Source organism: Carassius gibelio, chromosome B12 (assembly GCF_023724105.1).
Source record: "Carassius gibelio isolate Cgi1373 ecotype wild population from Czech Republic chromosome B12, carGib1.2-hapl.c, whole genome shotgun sequence".
Lineage (NCBI taxonomy): Eukaryota > Metazoa > Chordata > Actinopteri > Cypriniformes > Cyprinidae > Carassius > Carassius gibelio.
This window is the reverse complement of record NC_068407.1, coordinates 9,667,869-9,686,609: the sequence shown is the minus strand read 5'-3', so window position 1 is coordinate 9,686,609 and position 18,741 is coordinate 9,667,869. Positions and strand designations below refer to the sequence as shown.

The window sequence follows — 18,741 nt, the reverse complement described above, 5'->3', positions numbered from 1 at the left end:
CCAAATATAACTAGCATACATCAGTACTAAAACACAAGTACATATGTCTTGTCAATTTTATAAAGTTTATCATTTTATATAGAAGAACAACTGTTTCGTGTAACGTTACTTTCATTTTGAAAAGATTCGACTCAAGAGATCGCGAATCGGCTTCGCGTGACCCCGCGCGGTGACGTCAAGAGGTCGTTCCAGTAATGGGTGTTTAAGAAAATGTCCAGTAATTCGTTTATGTTTAGTGACAAGTCTTTAAACCCCCTCGATATGGATTATGATGAATCATAGTTTGTTCTTGAGCATTGCATAACTTCTCATGGAAGCCGATGTGAGCACTCGCGCTCTTTGCCCGAGCAGTGTGTTCAGCGCGCGCGTGAGAGCTCGAGACGGTGTGTGTATTTATAACGTTATATATCTAAGTGTGCTTGTCTGAGTCAGAATATAATATAAAATCAGACGCCCACTCAAGTATTATTGCACAAAACAGCTTAGGACTGTTGCTCCCTGTCATTTAAACGCCAACAACAAAAATGAAAAGTTATCGTGTCGGCTCCATTGTAACGTCTGTGAATTAGCTTTGCTAACCTGCTAAAGGCCCATGTGTGTTCACTCGCTTCATGCATAACAGAATCGCCGGCTACATTTGTTATCTGTATTTGGTATCAAACGTTAACCCCTATCCTATCTTCTTAAGTTTATAAGCAGTCGTAGAAGAATAACGAATCAGTGATAACTCATCACTAAATGCTAGCCGAACGTGAAACACCTGCACTATTGTACTGAATGAGACTGTTTACCCGGGTATACGACAACATTTGTATTTTTAAGAGTTGGTGTTAAGTTGACGTTTGTGTGTGTTTTAAGTTGTGTGCAGTTAATTTTACAGTTAAAAATGACTACCGTATTTCCTGTAGTATGTGCTCTCTACATTCCTGTAGTATAGAACCCGGCTGTTTGAAGGAATTAATAATAACTGCACGTTCTTATGCATTTCTTATATTGCTAAACGAGAGTTTGTTCGTAACTTTGTAGATTAAGTCAATGAGAAATTTTCTTTTTACCTGTGTTAGCTCTGAATTGTTAGGCTGCCCTTGCATTTTAACCACTGAGTCGGTTGAGCAGATGGGTTTTGAGGAAATCATAGTCCTGCTGCAGTTTATTCAACTATACTTTTTTGCATTCTAGTAAAGCAGTCTTTTTCTCTTTCAGTTGTGGGATTATGCGCTTGCAGTTTATTAGGGTTTTAGGTTTGATTTTAGAAATAGATTATCAAATTCATGAAATTCACTCCAATTGTTTATCTTTAGACCCTCAGATGCAGTGAAACCCGTGATCTCAGCATCCTGGAAGTGGAAATCACGGAAGAGACTGGTGCTTCATCACATACAGGTATTTATTTATTCATTCATTCCTTTTAAGTTATTTGTAGACCTTCTCATAATCTGCTGCTGTAGTACAGTTAGACTATTTCTGTGGAATGTTTGTGACTCATAAAATACTTAAATCTTTCACCCCTTGCTTGTCCATTTATTAAGTAGCTTGGCTAGTTCTGTAATGCTTTCAGGTGCCAGTGAAAGTGCTGTTGTATCAGCTTAGATGTTTAAATACTTCCTGAAATAATTGTCTTGGAATTCAGCACAGAAAAAAAAAATGGCAGCGGATCTTTTTGTTTATATGTTTTTCTCAACATATGTGTATCATGAATTTGTGAATTTTGTAAAATGTTAGTCATGCAGCTTTTCCCTTCCACTCTTTCAGGTTTAGTGTGTAACAGTGCTGGATCTAAAGTAGGACAGTCTGGGGAAGGGGTGGTGCAGCACCGCACCTCTCCGGCAGTGGCTGTGCTGGGTGGCACCTCCGCGGCTGCGCAGAATGTGGCCGGGCCACCCCAGCATGCCCTGCAGCCAGTCGCAGCTGCCACTCTACCACCATCATTGGTTGACGTCGCCACTGCATCACAGCAGAAAAGATACTCAAAGGCTGCATGTAAAGAACAGACCATCACTCACGTTCAGAGAAACAGCAGCAGCGAGGAATCAGAAGAGAGATCATCTGTCCAAAGAGGACTGGTGTCAGCTACTGCTGAAGACACAAGAAAACTTACAGACACATTGGAGGGTCAGACTCCCTCAGACAGACTTTTTGAGAGTGGGACGCATAGCATTACACAAAAACAGAATTTGCTTTACAGGTGTAGCAAAGAGCAAACAAGTCTTGCATACAGGGAGACCGATATGGCAGAAGGATCCAGGACAGGCCACTGCCGAGATTGGAGCCAACACCCTGGAGATGCAGGGGGTGTCTCTGCCCCTGTTGAGACAGAAAAGGGACCCTTGCCTCCAGAGACAATCAAATTGGACTACAAGAACATGTCTGGAAAGCACAGACCTGGAGAAAGCCCCATTGTCCCAACAACAGAAGTCACCCCAGCCGTCTCAAGTGCAGTTAAGACAACAGACAAAGAAATGGAGCAGCCCCATACAACTCCCCTTTTTCAGACAAATCAGACTGCCACATCATCTGCGTTTGGCGTCCCACAGAAACAAAGTACGACCAATTCAGCGGAGCAGGATTTTAAACTTGAATCTAAGGTGGCTATGGAAGTTGTCACACAAGACCTGCCTAAAACAGACAAAGAAAGTGCATTTAGTCCAATTAGACAAACTTTGGGAACAAAACAAGGTAATAGTGGAAATTCCCTTTGCTCAGGATATTCATCATCAAAACAAGGAGGGCAGCACATTAGCCCTGAAAGTGGAAATAGCATGCCAAATGACTCAGATAAGGGCAGCTGTTATCCCCCAGAGGACTGCAGTAAAACACAAAAGGCTTCACAAAGGACAAAAGCACCTGGCGTGCCCGTTCCTCCTGAGAATGCACAGTGTGTGCAAGAGCTAAGCTCTCAGTATGTACATTTAAGTGAAACCCCCAAAATGTTACATTTGGGTAAGGGGACTAGTGCAAGGGAGGGGCAAGGAAACGAGAAAGTCCCTGTAGATGGAGATATGCGTATTAATGTGGCTGCTAAAGAAGTATTTCGCAAAATTTCTGTTGATGAACCAAAGGTGTCTGGGCATGGGACATGCACTGACAATGTAGAGGTCCCCATTGTGAATGAAAGGTCACAAGTCATGGTTTGCAGCTCTTCTGATGTGATTTTGAAGCAGAATGACAGTGCCAATCGTATAGAAATATCCATGTCCTCAAATCACCAACAGGATGGGAGTGTGCTGCTTGCACACACAGGGAACTGTGTGACTTCAGAGGGTCTAGAATCAGATCAGCCGAATCTTTCTGACTGTGCGGTCCAACATGTACAAGAGTCCATTCCAGCTGATCATAAACTCTCACCGATTCAGAGATGCCTGAATAATACTCCAGATAGCGTGAATGTGGAAGAGAGGCAGGAAGCAAGTGCAAAGGCTCTCGATGTCGTTGAGGTGAAAGATTTGATCGATGTAGGTATTTTAATGCAGCCAGATATGGAGGATACCTGGCTGGTTGTAAGTGAGATAGATGGACAGTCTGGCCATGCAGAGATGGAGGTCAGCGAGGAGTCTCTTGTGCAGTGCCCTGATTCCCAGTCAACTGTTGCTGTATATGAGTGCACTGTGCCCTGCTTTACATCAGCTGCCATTCACAGTGATGTTAAGTTGCTGTTAACTGACAAAGAAGAGGAGGAACCAATAGAAACATTTACGCAAGACTCACAAGCCCAGAGAAATCTAGGGAATCAGACCTCATCTCGTGCTGATGCACTCACACCCACCGAAGAGTTACTTACCATGGCCTCTATGCAAAAAGAATCTATAATTGTCAAGCAGAATGATGATCCAGCTCGCACTGATCTTGCAAACACAGTGACAGGGTTAACGTCCACAGTGATGGACGTCACACTTGAGTCTGTGCGAGAGCAGCAAGAATCTGTTGTGGTGGAAAAAACACCAGGTGTGTCATTAATTTCATTGACTTGTGGGACGATTGATCCAAAGCTACTGATCCTTAAGAAGGGTGACAGCCCTGCCCTTAAGCAACCTTCTTCAGTGTCTGCTAGGATCTCAACCAAGCAGAATTTACCTGTCCTGGCTGGATCACCCCGTGATGGATTAAATAAAGCTGCAGAGTGCCTTGCTAAAACTGAATCAGCTGCATCCTCCATCATAAAGAAGGATGTTATGTTACCTGCAGACTGCCCTATCTCAAACACACTCTCTCAGTCTTGTCCTGTTTCCACCTCTAATGTATTTTCACAGAACAGCTCTGTAAAGGAAACCTTAAATAAATCAAACAGTTCTGGCAAGTTGCTTCAAAAGGAATCCTCGGCTAGTGCTTCTTCATCAACTTCAGTTCAACTCCATGACTCAAAAAGCCGCCTTCCTCCTCTTGCTGGAGATGTGTGGGGTGCTGTGTCCAGTGTTGTCCCAGATGGGAATCAGTGTAAACGTTCTTTGGGTGTTAGACCATGCCAGGATTCAATGACTTTGGGGGGAGAACTGGATATGGAGCAGCAGCAGTTACCGGATGAACTTTTGTCAACAAATGAAGATGCTCAGAGCTCCATCCTGGAGCAACTTGATGCTTCTATAGAAGAGAGCAGCGATGCAGAGGTTGACAGCTCTATGGATGTCCAGAATGAGGGCAGCAATGCTACGCCCAGTCCATCAGCAAGCAAGGTAAAGCAACTAAACTATTAACTTGCCTTTTATGACTTCAGCAATGCTAAAGCATTGATTTCATATGTAATTTGTTGTAATCCAAAGGTAGTCAGCAAAGGTGTATTTATAATTTAGATGTTTTGAGCCTGTGTACCCTATTCATAACAGTTCCAAAGCCACAATTTGATGCTAGTGCACTTCTTGGCTGTATATTGAGCCATGTGTGTTTTCCAGCGTGGGCAGAGCAGGACAGACAAACAAGGCTTGTTATTGAAGGTAAGAGGTGTCAGGCATTCTTCAGATCTAATCATTGCAAGCTGATGCGATGATCCTGCTTCTTCCAACTAGTGGTTGACCGATATGGGTTTTGCAATGGCCAATTTAGAAAGTGGGGTATGCTATAAACTCCTGATATGTAGGTAACAAAAATCAATTTTTAACAAATGTGCGGGCATTAAAGTGGACACGTATTTCACCAAATATTGTAATTCACAATAAGGGGAATGTAAAAGTTGCATCCAAGCTGGCATGGTTTTTGGTCTATTCCAAAAATCTCAAAAGTGACTTTTTATTGACCTGGAATATATATCGGTCTATCACTGCTTCAACTCACTAGCTTAATTTTATTTCATATTTTTAAAGTATAAACTGACAGGAAAGAGAAACTGTTTTATCATTCAGAGTAGCATGTATTATTTAGAAGTTAGGAGAGAGGTTATAAGATGTTTGCTCACCAAGATGTCCTTGTAGACCAGGCTGTTTTTATGAAGCGCCTTTATCTCTTCTTGGGCACTCTATCTTTCCTTTGCACTCCATGCTGAATAATATTGTGCAGTCACGCAGTCAGATGCACTGTTTTATTGGTCTTTCCCAAGGTTTGCCAATGGATTGCAGGCAAGGTTACAGCAAGCTCTACCCCTTCCACCTCCCCAGTTCCATGTCCATCTCCATCTCCCTCATCTGGTGACTGGATGCGTTCTCACACAGGCAGGACCTCACCTGTACGCAACTCTCATGGAAAAAACATGCCCTCCACTTCCTCCCAGGGTTCTGGTGGCTGTTCTCAGTCAGAGCAAACAACTACCCAGAAATCCACGCCAAAGCATACAGACATGGCAGAACTGGCAAAACATGTAAGAGAAGGACACATATAATCTATTACGTTCAGAAAAACGGTGATTTGATGGTTGTAAGTGGATGGTTATTCTTATTTTTTTGTAATACTTTAAACAGGAAGCAGAAATAGAACATCGTACCCTTGCGTTAAAACGTGAAGGTTTCTGGTCCCTAAAACGTCTGTCTCGTATAACTGAACCAGTACGGCCCAAAGTGCATTGGGATTACCTCTGTGAGGAAATGCAGTGGCTTTCAGGAGATTTTGCACAAGAGAGGCGATGGAAAAGAGGAGTGGCCCGAAAGGTAAGCATTACATTCAGAATGTCTAATTGAAACATGCTATTTGCATAATAAAAAAAAAAATGTTAAGTTAATAGAGCATCTCACATCATAATAACCCATTTGCAGGTAGTACGGATGGTGATGCGCCACCATGAGGAGCTGAGACAGAAGGAAGAGAGAGCGAAACGTGAGGAGCAGGCCAAACTGAGAAGAGTTGCTTCTTCTATTGCCAAGGAGGTCCGTGCTTTCTGGAGCAGCGTGGAGAAGGTGACTTTCAGTGTCTTTTGTGGTGGGGGTTGAAATTTCTATTGCACCAAAAACTATTCATGATTCACACTTTAAAAACTTTACCACCCATTGCCGTACACAGGTGGTCCAGTATAAACAACAGTCTAGACTGGAGGAGAAGCGGAAGAAGGCTTTAGATCTCCAGCTTGATTTCATTGTGGGTCAGACAGAGCGTTATTCAGACATGTTAAGTCAGTCCCTGCAGGCTGCTCCCGTACACAGTTCTGACACTGCAGCTGTCTCCAAACAATCACAGCTAAATTCTGTTGATGAGGATGGTGAGGACCAACTTTTTTACTGTTGTTGTTCAGATCAAGAGTCTTGGAAGTGAATGAGCAAACGCCCCAGAAAGTATTTGGACACTTACACAACCAAATATATGAATGTCATTGATAAATGGCTTATAACAAAATATCAAACCAAGTGGGATCTGCTAATAAATTATGCGAGATTAGATTTGTTTAGTGGATGAATTCAGTTCACCACAGGGACCAGATAGACTCCAAATGCATTCCTAATTTTAATGTTAAATTCAGAACCTAGCAAACACATTTTTTCTTATTATATTAAGCTTGTGTACATTTTGGTTTGATGTCTTACGTAATAGTATTTTATAGATAAATTTTTTTAAGTGTTACTTAAGTGTCTAAATACTGAGGGGCTATTTTGCATACATGCAGATGCCGTAATTCAATTTAGTGAATCAAATCTACTCTTGTGAGTGTTTCTGTGGCAATAGGGTTTGATATAATTTTGAACAAATGATTCAGGAAGTTCTTGTTTTCACTTTGTGTTCACTTCGATTAGACATCTAAATTTTTGCTTTTCTGCTGCAGATAGAGACTTTGAGCCACCGTGTGAGGAGGAAGATGATGAAGAGACCATAGAAGTAGAAGAGCAGCAAGAGGGGAATGATGAAGAGACACAGAGACGAGAGATAGAGTTACTAAGGGAGGAGGGATCTCTGCCTCTAGACCAGCTGCTCAGTACTTTAACTCTCCCCCAGGTACAACAATCTTCCAGAGTCCACTACAAAACAGTTGTTATACATAGCCATTATGTAACAGTCTAGACTAAGTAATGTGGTCCATCACTGTTCATATCAGATTGTTTCAGTATGGTATTTTCCCCCAGTTCTAATATATTTGAATATGACTTTTTAATTGCACAGGATGTTGAATCAGAAGAAGTCTCAGAGACTTCATCTTCTACAGTTGAAGAGGAAGACAAAGAATTCAGTGCAAATGAAGAAGATGGTTAGTAGAGTTTTATTTAGATAGACACTTAACTTTGGAATCCTACCGATTTTAATGGAAATATTCAATTTCTTTTACTATATTCTTCTCTTCAGCGGAAGATGAAGAAGACACCATTGCAGCCCAGGAAGTTATTGAAGGAGATGGAGACCATGAAGAGGAACTTGATGACCTTGCTAGAGAGGGTAATTCTTTTTAGGCATATCAGTGATTTTTGTATATATGCATGTATGTGTGTGTGGGTATATATATATACATACACACACACACACATGCACACATACATGTATATATAAATGCCTTTATTGTTATCAGTTGTATAGAAGTATTAATTACCCCAAACATTTGAACTGTATAATGAAGAGTGTTTAATAGTGACTTGCAAAGTAATATCCTGAGGTCATATTGTCTCTTGTGGTTTCTTTTTGAAAGGGGATATGAGCATGGAAGAGCTCTTAGAGAAGTACAGAGGAGCGTATGCCTCTGATTTTGAGGAGCCCTCAGCCTCAGTGTCACCAGATTCCTCAGAAGAATCAGAGGGAACTGAGGAGGAAGCAGAGGAAGAGACGGAGGGAGAGGACAGTGCTGATGATAGTAGCTCCTCCTCCGGTGAGCTGAAGTTTATGACGAGAGTCACTGAATCATATGAACTGTTGTATGAAGCAGGGATGTCAACGATTAATTGATGATGGATACATTGTTGATAAGAGAAGCAATCAATTAAGGCTGTCGATGGTCGGTTAACCAATTTAATGATGGCTGTGTGCAGCTCATGCGCAGAACATGTGCGAGCGGCTGTGAGTGACAGTGACGGTATATAAATGCATCATCAATTCACAATGTACTAATTAAGCTTTTAATGTGATTTAAACTTTAAAAGTACATTAAAATAGAAACAATGCAAAAGTTATTCAACATGAAAAGCAATAGAAATGTAGTAACTAAGATGCAATTAAAAGTGAAAGAAAAGAAAATAAACCTGTGAAATTAGAGGGTTAGACTGTGAAGATTTAAGAAAAGAAACTGGCAAACCAGAACAAAGACACATAAATGAAGGCTATATCTTGAATGGCATCCAGAGGCATGGTCACGATCTAATATTTTCCTAACCCTGTGAATAAGGTTGTTGTTTTTTTTCTGTCTCCGCTGTTTCGATCCCGCCGGAGCCTGGGGCACACGTATATTCTAGTGATTCAAACTTACATCGCAGTCCTGTTCATTATCAAAATAAAATACAGTCAGCTAAACATTTAAAAGGTGACATTGGTCAGTTTAAATAGACCGTAGAATACCGGTTCACCCTGCTGTTATGCCAAGGACATTTTTGCTCATATGAAGAGGATCATCTTTTCCGTCTATTTGCGAATGTGTGTCAAGTAGTTTAGATTATAAATAATAGTTTAACATTCAAAAACATTGCGAATATGGAAACATTTGGATTTGTGCCGAATGAGACATGAGCAATAACCTCCAAATAAATCTATCCAAAGCCGCGCTTGCTCGTCCTCGTCTGCACGCACGCACACGCCGTCATGACCTAATGCACTAGATGCTGGATTTTTCAAAAACAAATAGGCTAGGTCTACCGGAACGCAAAAATTCTAAATTTGACATTTTCTAGAACAGAATCCAGCAGAATCATATTAATCTGAGCAACAGTGTTTTGCTGCAGCAGTGCCGATGAAAGCAGTTCACATAATGCGCAGCGCAGTCACACGCGCGCCACAGTTACGTTTGGGATCATTTTATTTTAAATGCCATAACGTCCGTTGAAAACAATGCAATTGTTTTTTAAAATACAACAACGAGCACCACAAAACCATTTAAAGAGGCGTGTTCCTAGGTCTCAGTGGTAAAATGATCTCAAACGTAGGACACACTCTTTTCATTCTATCAAATGATCATAAACACATCTATTCATTTTGTAATCCTGCTACTAGCACTTTATACAGACTAAAACCCCATTAATTCAAGTGAGAATGCGGTTTAGGTGTGTGTGTGTGTGTGTGTGGCTTTTGCACATCCTGTCATGCCGGTGACTGCTATGCATGCAGCAGATCTATTTTGCAGCATTATGGTTAATGATTAATTGATCGTTAATTTAAACAATGATCGATCATGGAAATAATCTATATTTTACCATCTGTACTATCTATGAAGTGTCCAAATATCACACATAATTTTGTGTCTGAATATTCAGATTCCCAAGCTGCTGTAGACAGTGACAAAGAAGAGGAGGATGAGGATGTGCAGGAGAGTGATAATGAGGATGACGATAATGGAGGAGAGGGAATGGAGGTTCTGCTGAGAGAGGGAGACCATAGTCCTACTATACCAACATCTCCCCGACCTAAGAAAGAAATCAGCCACATTGCTGCTACTGCTGAGAGCCTTCAACCTAAGGGATATACACTGGCGACAGCAAAGGTAGCAGCACACAAACTTTCAGGAACACTGGCTGAGAACATTGTTTCTGTTTATCATTAACTGAACTTGTGTGGTTTCTTTTTAACACAGGTCAAAACACCAATTCCATTCCTGCTTCATGGTACCTTGCGTGAATACCAGCACATTGGACTGGACTGGTTGGTCACCATGAATGAGAAGAAACTCAATGGCATACTTGCAGATGAAATGGGGCTTGGCAAAACCATCCAGACCATTGCTTTGTTAGCTCATCTAGCATGTGTAAAGGGTAATAAATCCACATAACTACTCATTTCCCTATGATGTTGTGTTGAAAATATATTGGATATAGTGCAGTACATTTACTTGCTTTTTGCATTTACAGGTAACTGGGGTCCACATCTGATCATTGTGCCCACCAGTGTAATGCTCAACTGGGAGATGGAGTTGAAACGTTGGTGCCCTGGATTCAAAATCCTCACCTACTATGGTAGCCAGAAGGAGCGCAAACTCAAGAGACAAGTAATGAATACAATAATATATTTTTTTTTTTAAATTAAAAAAAAAAAAACACTTCCACAAAAATCTTCAAAACAGTTGTTTTCTTTTTGCCTTTCAATCTGTGATTTTCTAATAGTTTTTCTTTCCTGTCTATTTTTGTTAGGGCTGGACCAAACCCAATGCTTTCCATGTCTGCATCACCTCGTATAAGCTAGTACTGCAAGATCATCAGGCTTTTAGGCGCAAGTCTTGGAGGTACCTCATTTTGGATGAAGCCCAGAACATCAAGAACTTTAAGTCCCAGCGCTGGCAAAGCCTGCTCAATTTCAACAGGTGCTTGTATACTTTAATTTTTATTAAGGTCTTGATCATATGTAGGTCCCATTCTGACTTTTTTGTTTCATTATGTAAAACCCATTTAATTAGGATATGAGTTTTTTTTTTGAGTATTTTATTTCTTTCTCTCAATTCTATGGCTTCCAGCCAGAGGCGATTGTTGCTCACAGGTACCCCTCTCCAGAACAGTCTAATGGAGCTGTGGTCTCTTATGCACTTCCTCATGCCGCACGTTTTTCAGTCCCATCGGGAGTTCAAGGAGTGGTTCTCCAACCCACTCACCGGAATGATTGAAGGAAGCCAGGAGTACAATGAGGGCTTGGTCAAACGGCTTCACAAGGTAGTACCAGTTTCTGAATCATTTTTAGTAGTGCTTGGCAATGATTAATATGCACGATATTGTTATAGTGGGTGCTTCTAAATACCGTGAATAATTATACATTATAAATTAATCAGAATTTGGAATGCATTTTAAGAATACTTTTCCCATCAACTGGTCAAAATGTACAACACTGCTGTATGCTGCTTGAGAGACACGTGTGCTGCTCCTGATGTAAACAATCATACATGAGAAGCACATGGGGTAACACATGAGACGCTCTGAATGAAAGCACATTCACACTCTGACAGCAGAAAATGCAGCCGTTACCCTGGAAACCCCATAAAGCAGCTGCTACTTTCTAAAACGTATTTAAATAATTTAAATAGACATTCATATTTGTGGATTTGCTATGATGTTCATCACGGCACCAAATTCTTAAATATTTAGACTTAATAGGCTATTTATTTTTGTAACTTTTTTTTTTTTACAGTTTAATCTGGACTACAACATGTCCTAGATATTGTTTGAAAGTGTTTTGATTCTTTATTGTTTGTTCACACTTTACATTAGGGCTTCATTAGTTGCCATTAGATAATTAATTAGTTAACATAACAACTGCCAATTACTTTTATCTGTGTAAAACTTTTAACTTCATATATTTTTCTGCATTTCATTTATTGTATTAAATATTCAGTTATTTTCGTTATAAGTTATTAAACCTGTTAAACTGTACTATGACCACTTTTGTGAAAACTAAATTTCAATATCGTGATGATACCATATACCAGGATAAAAGCATTAGTAATTAATCGCAACATGAAAATTTGATATCGACATATCCCTATTATATATAAATACACACACATGCATTTATATATTTTAGAAAAATGTTATGTTAAGATATTAAATATTTATGTATAATATCAATTATATGAATATAAATCTATACATGTAAATATTTTCAAAATATATTCTTTGTGTCTTTATACATAATAAATATACACAGTGCACACACATTTTATAAACAAAAACTTAAATTTTGGATGCGATTAATCGAATATTCTTTTGATGGGTTAGCTTTTGATTTTCAATTATGAAATCCTTTTTATTAATTTTTTTGAGAAATGGTCTTCATTCGCACGTGAATATATATATATATATATATATATATATATATATATATACTTTTTTTTTATCGGGCCTAACAGTTTTAATGACTGTCAGGTACAGTTACAGTTGTATTTCCATGTGAGCCTGGTACGGCGCGGCACGATTACAAACTGTTCTTGGAATGGTTAGACAGCCGTGCTTAGCCCTGCTTTTCGAGTGTGTGTGTGTGTGTGTGACGTTGCCACTCTGTTGCCTGGCTACCAGTTTCTCCATAGCTGTCTAAGCCGAAAAGCGCTATATAATCAAACAGCCAAGTAAACAGCAATGCTACATTCAATATAAAAATAGAAAAAAATGTCTGAGACAGTTTGGTCTGTGGAGGAAACATTTGGACATACCTAATTCCAAAGAGCTCTGTTATAACCGCCACAGTGGAAAATGAAACCATATCAGCACAGAATGGAACGGTTAAGCAAAGAGAAAAGCAGCTTGTGAATCGCCCATGAGTGAACGTCATGATTTAGTTCATCTGGAAGAGAAGACAAAAATGCCGAAGACCTCTGTGTGGGAGTATTTTAAATTGGGTGAGGACAAGACAAAGGCAGTGTGACCGATATGTGATGGTTGGTGAAATAAAACGATGTTAATCAGCAATTTTATTACTCAATTAATTTACTTGGAAAATATTTGCGAATACGGCTGCAATAAAAAAAAAGTACAGTAGCCCAGTCTAATAATAGTTTGTCTATATTAAAAGTATTGCCCTTAACAGACCTGTGTGTTTTGTATCACTAGTGCAGTGTCTGGTCTCAGAGCATACAAGCTCTCCCCGCGTAAGGTGTGCCGCTTCCGGCTTGCGCTGTTCTGTAGTTTCGATTCTGGTTCCATTAAAATCATTAAATGACTATTTAAAAAATAGCGGTAAGGACAAATGCACAATACTCAACTACTTAATGCTCAGTCGTGGCCTAATGGTTAGAGAGTTGGACTCCCAATCAAAAGGTTTGTGAGTTCGAGTCCCGGGCCGGCAGGAATTGTGGTTGGGGTGCATGTACAGTTCTCTCTCCACCTTCAATACCATGACTTAGGTGCCTTTGAGCAAGGCACCGAACCCCCAACTGCTCCCGGGGCGCCGCAGCATAAATGGCTGCCCACTGCTCCGGGTATGTGTTCACAGTGTGTGTGTGTGTGTTCACTGCTCTGTGTGTGTGCACTTCGGATGGGTTAAATGCAGAGCACAAATTCTGAGTGTGGGTCACCATACTTGGCTGAATGTCACGTCACTCACTCACTCACTCAGAACAGTTTTCGGAACCGAAACTTAGAAATTGCTCACGGTTCCGGTTCTTCTGAATAAGTACCGGTTTCTCGGTTCCCAACCCTAATTAGGATCAGCCCTAGATTAATCATTGCCCAGCACAAATTTTTATGTCATTTATTGCATTTATGAAAATAGCACAAGCATAGTTACAATGTTTCTCTTATGATTTTTGCCTGAGTTTATTTGTGATATTCTAGGGAAGCATTTAGGCTTTTGACTTCACATAAGTTTCCTACATCTCTCTCTTTCTAGGTGCTAAGACCCTTTTTGTTGCGAAGAATCAAAGTAGATGTGGAGAAACAAATGCCCAAAAAATATGAACATGTTGTGCGCTGTCGACTCTCCAAAAGACAGCGTTTTCTCTATGATGACTTCATGGCCCAGGCCACGTGAGTAACAAGGGCAAACAGACAAGGGTGGGGTTGAGGAATCAGAAAAGGCTTTCTGCTTTGTTTATAATAACTTCCAGTCTCAGGCTTTGGATGATAATTGATTGGATAATTTTAGGGTAGTAGTTTTTTTTGTGTGTTTTTTTTCTTATTGTTCATGTTTTTTGTGCTCCATACCATGTTCACCCAGGACTCGAGAGACTTTAGCCAGTGGCCATTTCATGTCTGTGATCAACATCCTGATGCAGCTGCGGAAAGTGTGTAATCACCCCAACCTGTTTGATCCAAGACCCATACAATCCCCCTTCATCACAAAGTCCATCATCTATTCTACTGCTTCACTGGTTCAGCGGGCTCTTGAGGTCTCACCTTTTGAGGTAAATGGTGAAGACTACCAGCAATTCTGGATACCATAATTCTTTTTTAATTCAATGTACAATTCCTATACTTCTGATCATCACTATTTTCGGTGTTGAACACAATATACTAAATATAGACTTAATTTTGATTAAAAACAAAACAGTCATAATCTGTGACTAAAATACTATTATGAACTAGTTTAATGGATAATTTAGCAGCAAAAGTGCACAATTTTATAAAATCTAAACATTTAGTGAAATAACATTATTTAGTGGGGTGAAAATAAAAGCTAATGAGTGTTGGACTAGATCTGGTACTGTATTAATGTATTTATACATCTGTACTATTCAAATTAAAAGACATTTATTTTAAATGTATAGGCTAGGACAGTAAGGGAGTACTCCATTGAAGTACTATACATTAGATTATTAATAGCCTATCTTTTTCTTGTACTAGCTAGCTGGTATAGAACACCAAAGCACTGCGAGTGTCTGTATTTGCTCACTTGTTTTCACTCAATCATTCAGTGGACTATATTAGAAAGAATGATATAGGGTGCCATTTCAGCTTGATAAGCTGGTAAAGATATTTGTGTTTGAAATACTCTAATGCGGTGATCCAGGAGTAGGGACACTCTTTTATTGTGCAGGGGATAAGGGTGGGCAGTATTCCATAAATGTAAGTTTGTGAAAGGCACTATATAAATAAACTTTTTCACCTTTTTTGGGACACTTCCTGCTCTGTATTTGATCCATATTCCAAAATCCAAATTTGGTTCAGATATTTATTGGTTGACACATTTTTACACATTTTTGTTATTAGGACGTTTCTAATGTTTTGTTTGTTCAAATCTGTTTTTCTTCTCTGGACCCTCAGTGAAGGTTAATACAAAAATGTCTTTCCCCCTCCCCCAAAGCGCTGTGACATGTCCATGTTTGACCTGATTGGCCTGGAGCAGCGTGTGACTAGATACCAGGCAGATGTTTTCCTGCCTCAGAGGAAAGTGACACATCAGCTTATTCAGGAGATCATGGAGTCCCCTGATCCTCCTCCCAGACCAAAGCCTGTTCGCATGAAAGTCAACAGGTATATTGTTCAGAATATTTAAATTAGGGCTGTTAATTTAACACGTTAATTAGATTAATTAATTATAGAGCAAAATAACGCGTTAAAGTTATTGCCCCGCCCCAGACCTATGTGGATCATCTGCCATTCCATAAAGTCGATTGATGACTAATATGAGGCAGGGCAACAACTTACTGCATGATGGAGCCTAGAGAATATCCCTAAAATTCAAGATATTAATCAAAATGCCCATTTAAAATTTTGCCTCATATTTACATCACATAGTTAAGAAATTTCACACGAGCTTTAGGCAATATCACACGAGTGCAAAAATGCTACTCATTTTATACAACAATTCATTAATAAGTTAATATTGTGTTATTTTAGACACAATGTTGTCTGTTTTGCTCAATTTTGCCAACCAATATATAAAGACAAATCAGCACTGTTCATCCCTGAGCAACCCACAGCGGCATTTCTTTTCTTAATAGACGCTTTGAACGAATTGGGTGAACCATTTGGCGCGTTGAACCATTGGCATATACATTGGCTTTAAAGTGGCGCTGCGCAGCACAGACCGATCCATGTTTGAACTCAAAGTATCATGAGAGCGATTCAAAAGCACAGAGTCGTCTGCTCTCTAAGATCTCGCGGTACTTTGACGTCACACACTGATGATGTTGATGATCCGCCTCAAGTTGAACAAGCCTAAGGGGCCGTTCACATATTGCATCTTTTGCGCCACCGAGTTTATTTCCAATGCAGGCGCGCGGTATGCGCTCATAATGGAAGCGACACGGTCGCGATGCGCACGCAGGGCAACGCGTTTGTTTTTCCAGCCGCGTTCACACCGCATGGAGTTAAGAACAAGCGCACCACAGGTCATGTGACAAGAAATAACCAATCAGCTTCATCCTTTCCCGTAACAACGTTGAAAGCTCAGCCAAGATGAAGGAACAGCTGATCATAGCTGTATATGGATTGTCATTTTTAAATAAATTTAGTAGCAGAGCTACTGCAAGCGATTTTTAGTGTTGCAAATCCATTTATCCTTTGAAATTTCCGCGTCTTCATGGCAAGAGCAGGTCATGGTTGCTTAGCAACGGCAGATGCCTCAGGAACGCAACTGCCCGAGCGCTTTGGAAAGGTGGAGAATCAATCTCTGTTTGATGCTTTGCACAACAATGACTTTATCTTTTTACATTAACTTCTCTAAATTTTGTGTCCGATTTAATTAGATTAATCACCACATCACATAATTAATTAGATTAAAAAAATGTATCACTTACCAGCCCTAATTCAAACACACAATGTGATGTATGATTATTGAATTGATTCTAGATATGAAAAAAATTTGTTGTAAAATAAAGTTTAGGAATGTGATTGTTTCTCTGCAGGATGCTTCAGCCTCTTCCTAAATCTGATGGGCATTCATCAGTGAACAGTCCTCGCCCCATGTGCCCTACTACCACGGCTGTTCAGACTCCAAAGCCTTTAATTACAGAGGTCACCCCTCCCGCTCCTCCCTCACAGCCGGCACCTCAAGGTCAGTTCAGAGGCCAAAGTCTAACATCCTAATCAGCAGGTGACACTCATGTTATGATGATGGAAAGATTTTTTTTTAACTCTCATTTCAGTTTGTCCTGTTACTCCTGTTGCTGCAAGAGCTCCAGTGGCTCCTAGCAGTGTCCCTTCTGCACCTGCAGTCAGGCCTCCAGCCCCCCAGCCAGTAACTGTACGCCCCTCAGGACCGTCCAGCATCACAACTGTGTCCACTCCCCCTCAACCATCCAGCAACATTATGACTCAGAGGGTCCTGCTCAGCCCAGATATGCAGGCTCGTTTGCCATGTACGTTCATTTCATCACATTGCATTGTTTCAAAGCGATAAACAGTTAAGTTAATTCTTTTCTTTAATTTTTCACAGCCGGTGAAGTTGTGAGTATCGCTCAGCTGGCCTCCCTAGCTGGTCGACCAGTATCGTCCTCTCAGGGCAGTAAACCTGTCACCTTCCAGCTACAGGGCAACAAGCTTACACTCTCTGGGACTCCCTCTGTTCCTCAGCCACGACCCATCCAAGGTATCCACTGCTTTCCACATAAATAGTTGAATAATCTGCTTGTGTAAATAATAACTGTCTGCTATGGACGCGTTACGTCTTTTCCTGCACGCCTTCAGTCTTTCTTTGAGTGTTTGGTGTGGTCTATGGCCTAACACTTTCTTCTGTGGTTGTGCCCTTTAGGAAATGTAATGCATCTGGTTTCCAGTAGTGGGCAACACCACCTTATTAGTCAGCCAGCTCAGGTGACAGTTCTTCACACAGTTAGTCAGTCAGGTAGCAGCTCAGCAAATCCCCACCCAACCAGCACAATCCCAACCTGCTCTGGAATAGCATTACCTTTCACCGCTACTCAAGGTACTGGTGCTGTCCTTGAGTTCATCCTTGTTCGGGTACAACCTGTATCCTGCGTACCAAATAACCTGTCACTCAGCAGAGCATGTGCATGGGTATACTGGCACGGGTTCTTTTTTTTCCTTCTAACTGCATGTAACTGCTTATTTGGATGGTTTGTTGGCTACTAACTCAATAGGTCCTATTGAATGAAGGTATTCAGATACATGTAAACACCACTGCACATTTCAAGTCAAATGTTGTAGGAGGTTCATGAGGTTTGATATGGTTGGGTTTGTTTTTCGTTTTATTTACTTGTTTACTATTTCGTGAAGTGAGTGGAGTAGTGTTCTCGTTTCAGAATTTTTACCGTTTTATGTTTTATTCTGTTCCTTTAAGTCTTATGTATGCAGGTTAAATTTGTGAAGTTGTAACTGTCCATGTTTCTCCAGAGTTAAGAGACTAAATAATTGTTCTGCCGTTCACAAGGTTTGGGGATAGTTTATTTTTCTTTTGAAAGAAATAAAAAAATTGTATTCAGTAAGTATGCATAAAATTATTTCTTAAGGATCTTATGAGAAAATTGAAGTAATGGCTGCTTTGCCATTAAATGAATAAATTACATTTAAAAATTAATAAAAAAAAGTTATTAAGAATATTAGTAATATTTTCCATTTATTTTTATTAAAAGGGTCATATGATGCAATTTCATGTTTCCCTTTGTCTTAAAAATGCTGTTCGTGCATATGTAAGATCCGTAAAGTCACAAAGAGTAATGTCTTAAACCCAAAGAGATATTCTTTCTAAAAGTTAAGACTCATCCACACCTTCCTAAAGCACCTCATTAAAACCCCCACAAATCTACACCAAAAAAGGTGGTGTAACTTTTATTCTCGCTGTACTGTTGTACCATGGAAGCTGATATTCCAAATATGGTAAGGGGTTTAA

The 18,741-nt window shown here is 40.1% G+C and overlaps 1 protein-coding gene across 6 annotated transcripts in view; it reads left to right on the top strand.

The window, feature by feature from the left end:
* Positions 1-18,741, top strand: part of LOC127969321 (helicase SRCAP-like) — a 29,660-nt gene that overhangs the window by 1,152 nt on the left and 9,767 nt on the right. For 2 of the 6 annotated variants that reach the window (XM_052571182.1, XM_052571184.1), the window contains exons 2-24: positions 1,302-1,383; positions 1,753-4,667; positions 4,884-4,925; positions 5,525-5,782; positions 5,883-6,068; positions 6,174-6,314; positions 6,418-6,613; positions 7,172-7,341; positions 7,507-7,591; positions 7,687-7,776; positions 8,024-8,200; positions 9,792-10,018; positions 10,109-10,286; positions 10,383-10,519; positions 10,662-10,831; positions 10,982-11,174; positions 13,840-13,976; positions 14,167-14,353; positions 15,253-15,422; positions 16,799-16,947; positions 17,039-17,251; positions 17,329-17,481; positions 17,644-17,817. In XM_052571182.1, coding sequence (XP_052427142.1) covers positions 2,229-4,667; positions 4,884-4,925; positions 5,525-5,782; positions 5,883-6,068; positions 6,174-6,314; positions 6,418-6,613; positions 7,172-7,341; positions 7,507-7,591; positions 7,687-7,776; positions 8,024-8,200; positions 9,792-10,018; positions 10,109-10,286; positions 10,383-10,519; positions 10,662-10,831; positions 10,982-11,174; positions 13,840-13,976; positions 14,167-14,353; positions 15,253-15,422; positions 16,799-16,947; positions 17,039-17,251; positions 17,329-17,481; positions 17,644-17,817 — 5,872 coding nt within the window. In that variant the 5' untranslated portion in view covers positions 1,302-1,383; positions 1,753-2,228. Of the gene's footprint in view, positions 1-162; positions 384-1,301; positions 1,384-1,752; positions 4,668-4,883; positions 4,926-5,524; positions 5,783-5,882; positions 6,069-6,173; positions 6,315-6,417; positions 6,614-7,171; positions 7,342-7,506; positions 7,592-7,686; positions 7,777-8,023; positions 8,201-9,791; positions 10,019-10,108; positions 10,287-10,382; positions 10,520-10,661; positions 10,832-10,981; positions 11,175-13,839; positions 13,977-14,166; positions 14,354-15,252; positions 15,423-16,798; positions 16,948-17,038; positions 17,252-17,328; positions 17,482-17,643; positions 17,818-18,741 lie in introns of those variants that run through there. The other 4 variants (XM_052571183.1, XM_052571187.1, XM_052571185.1 and 1 more) reach the window with 4 other exon arrangements.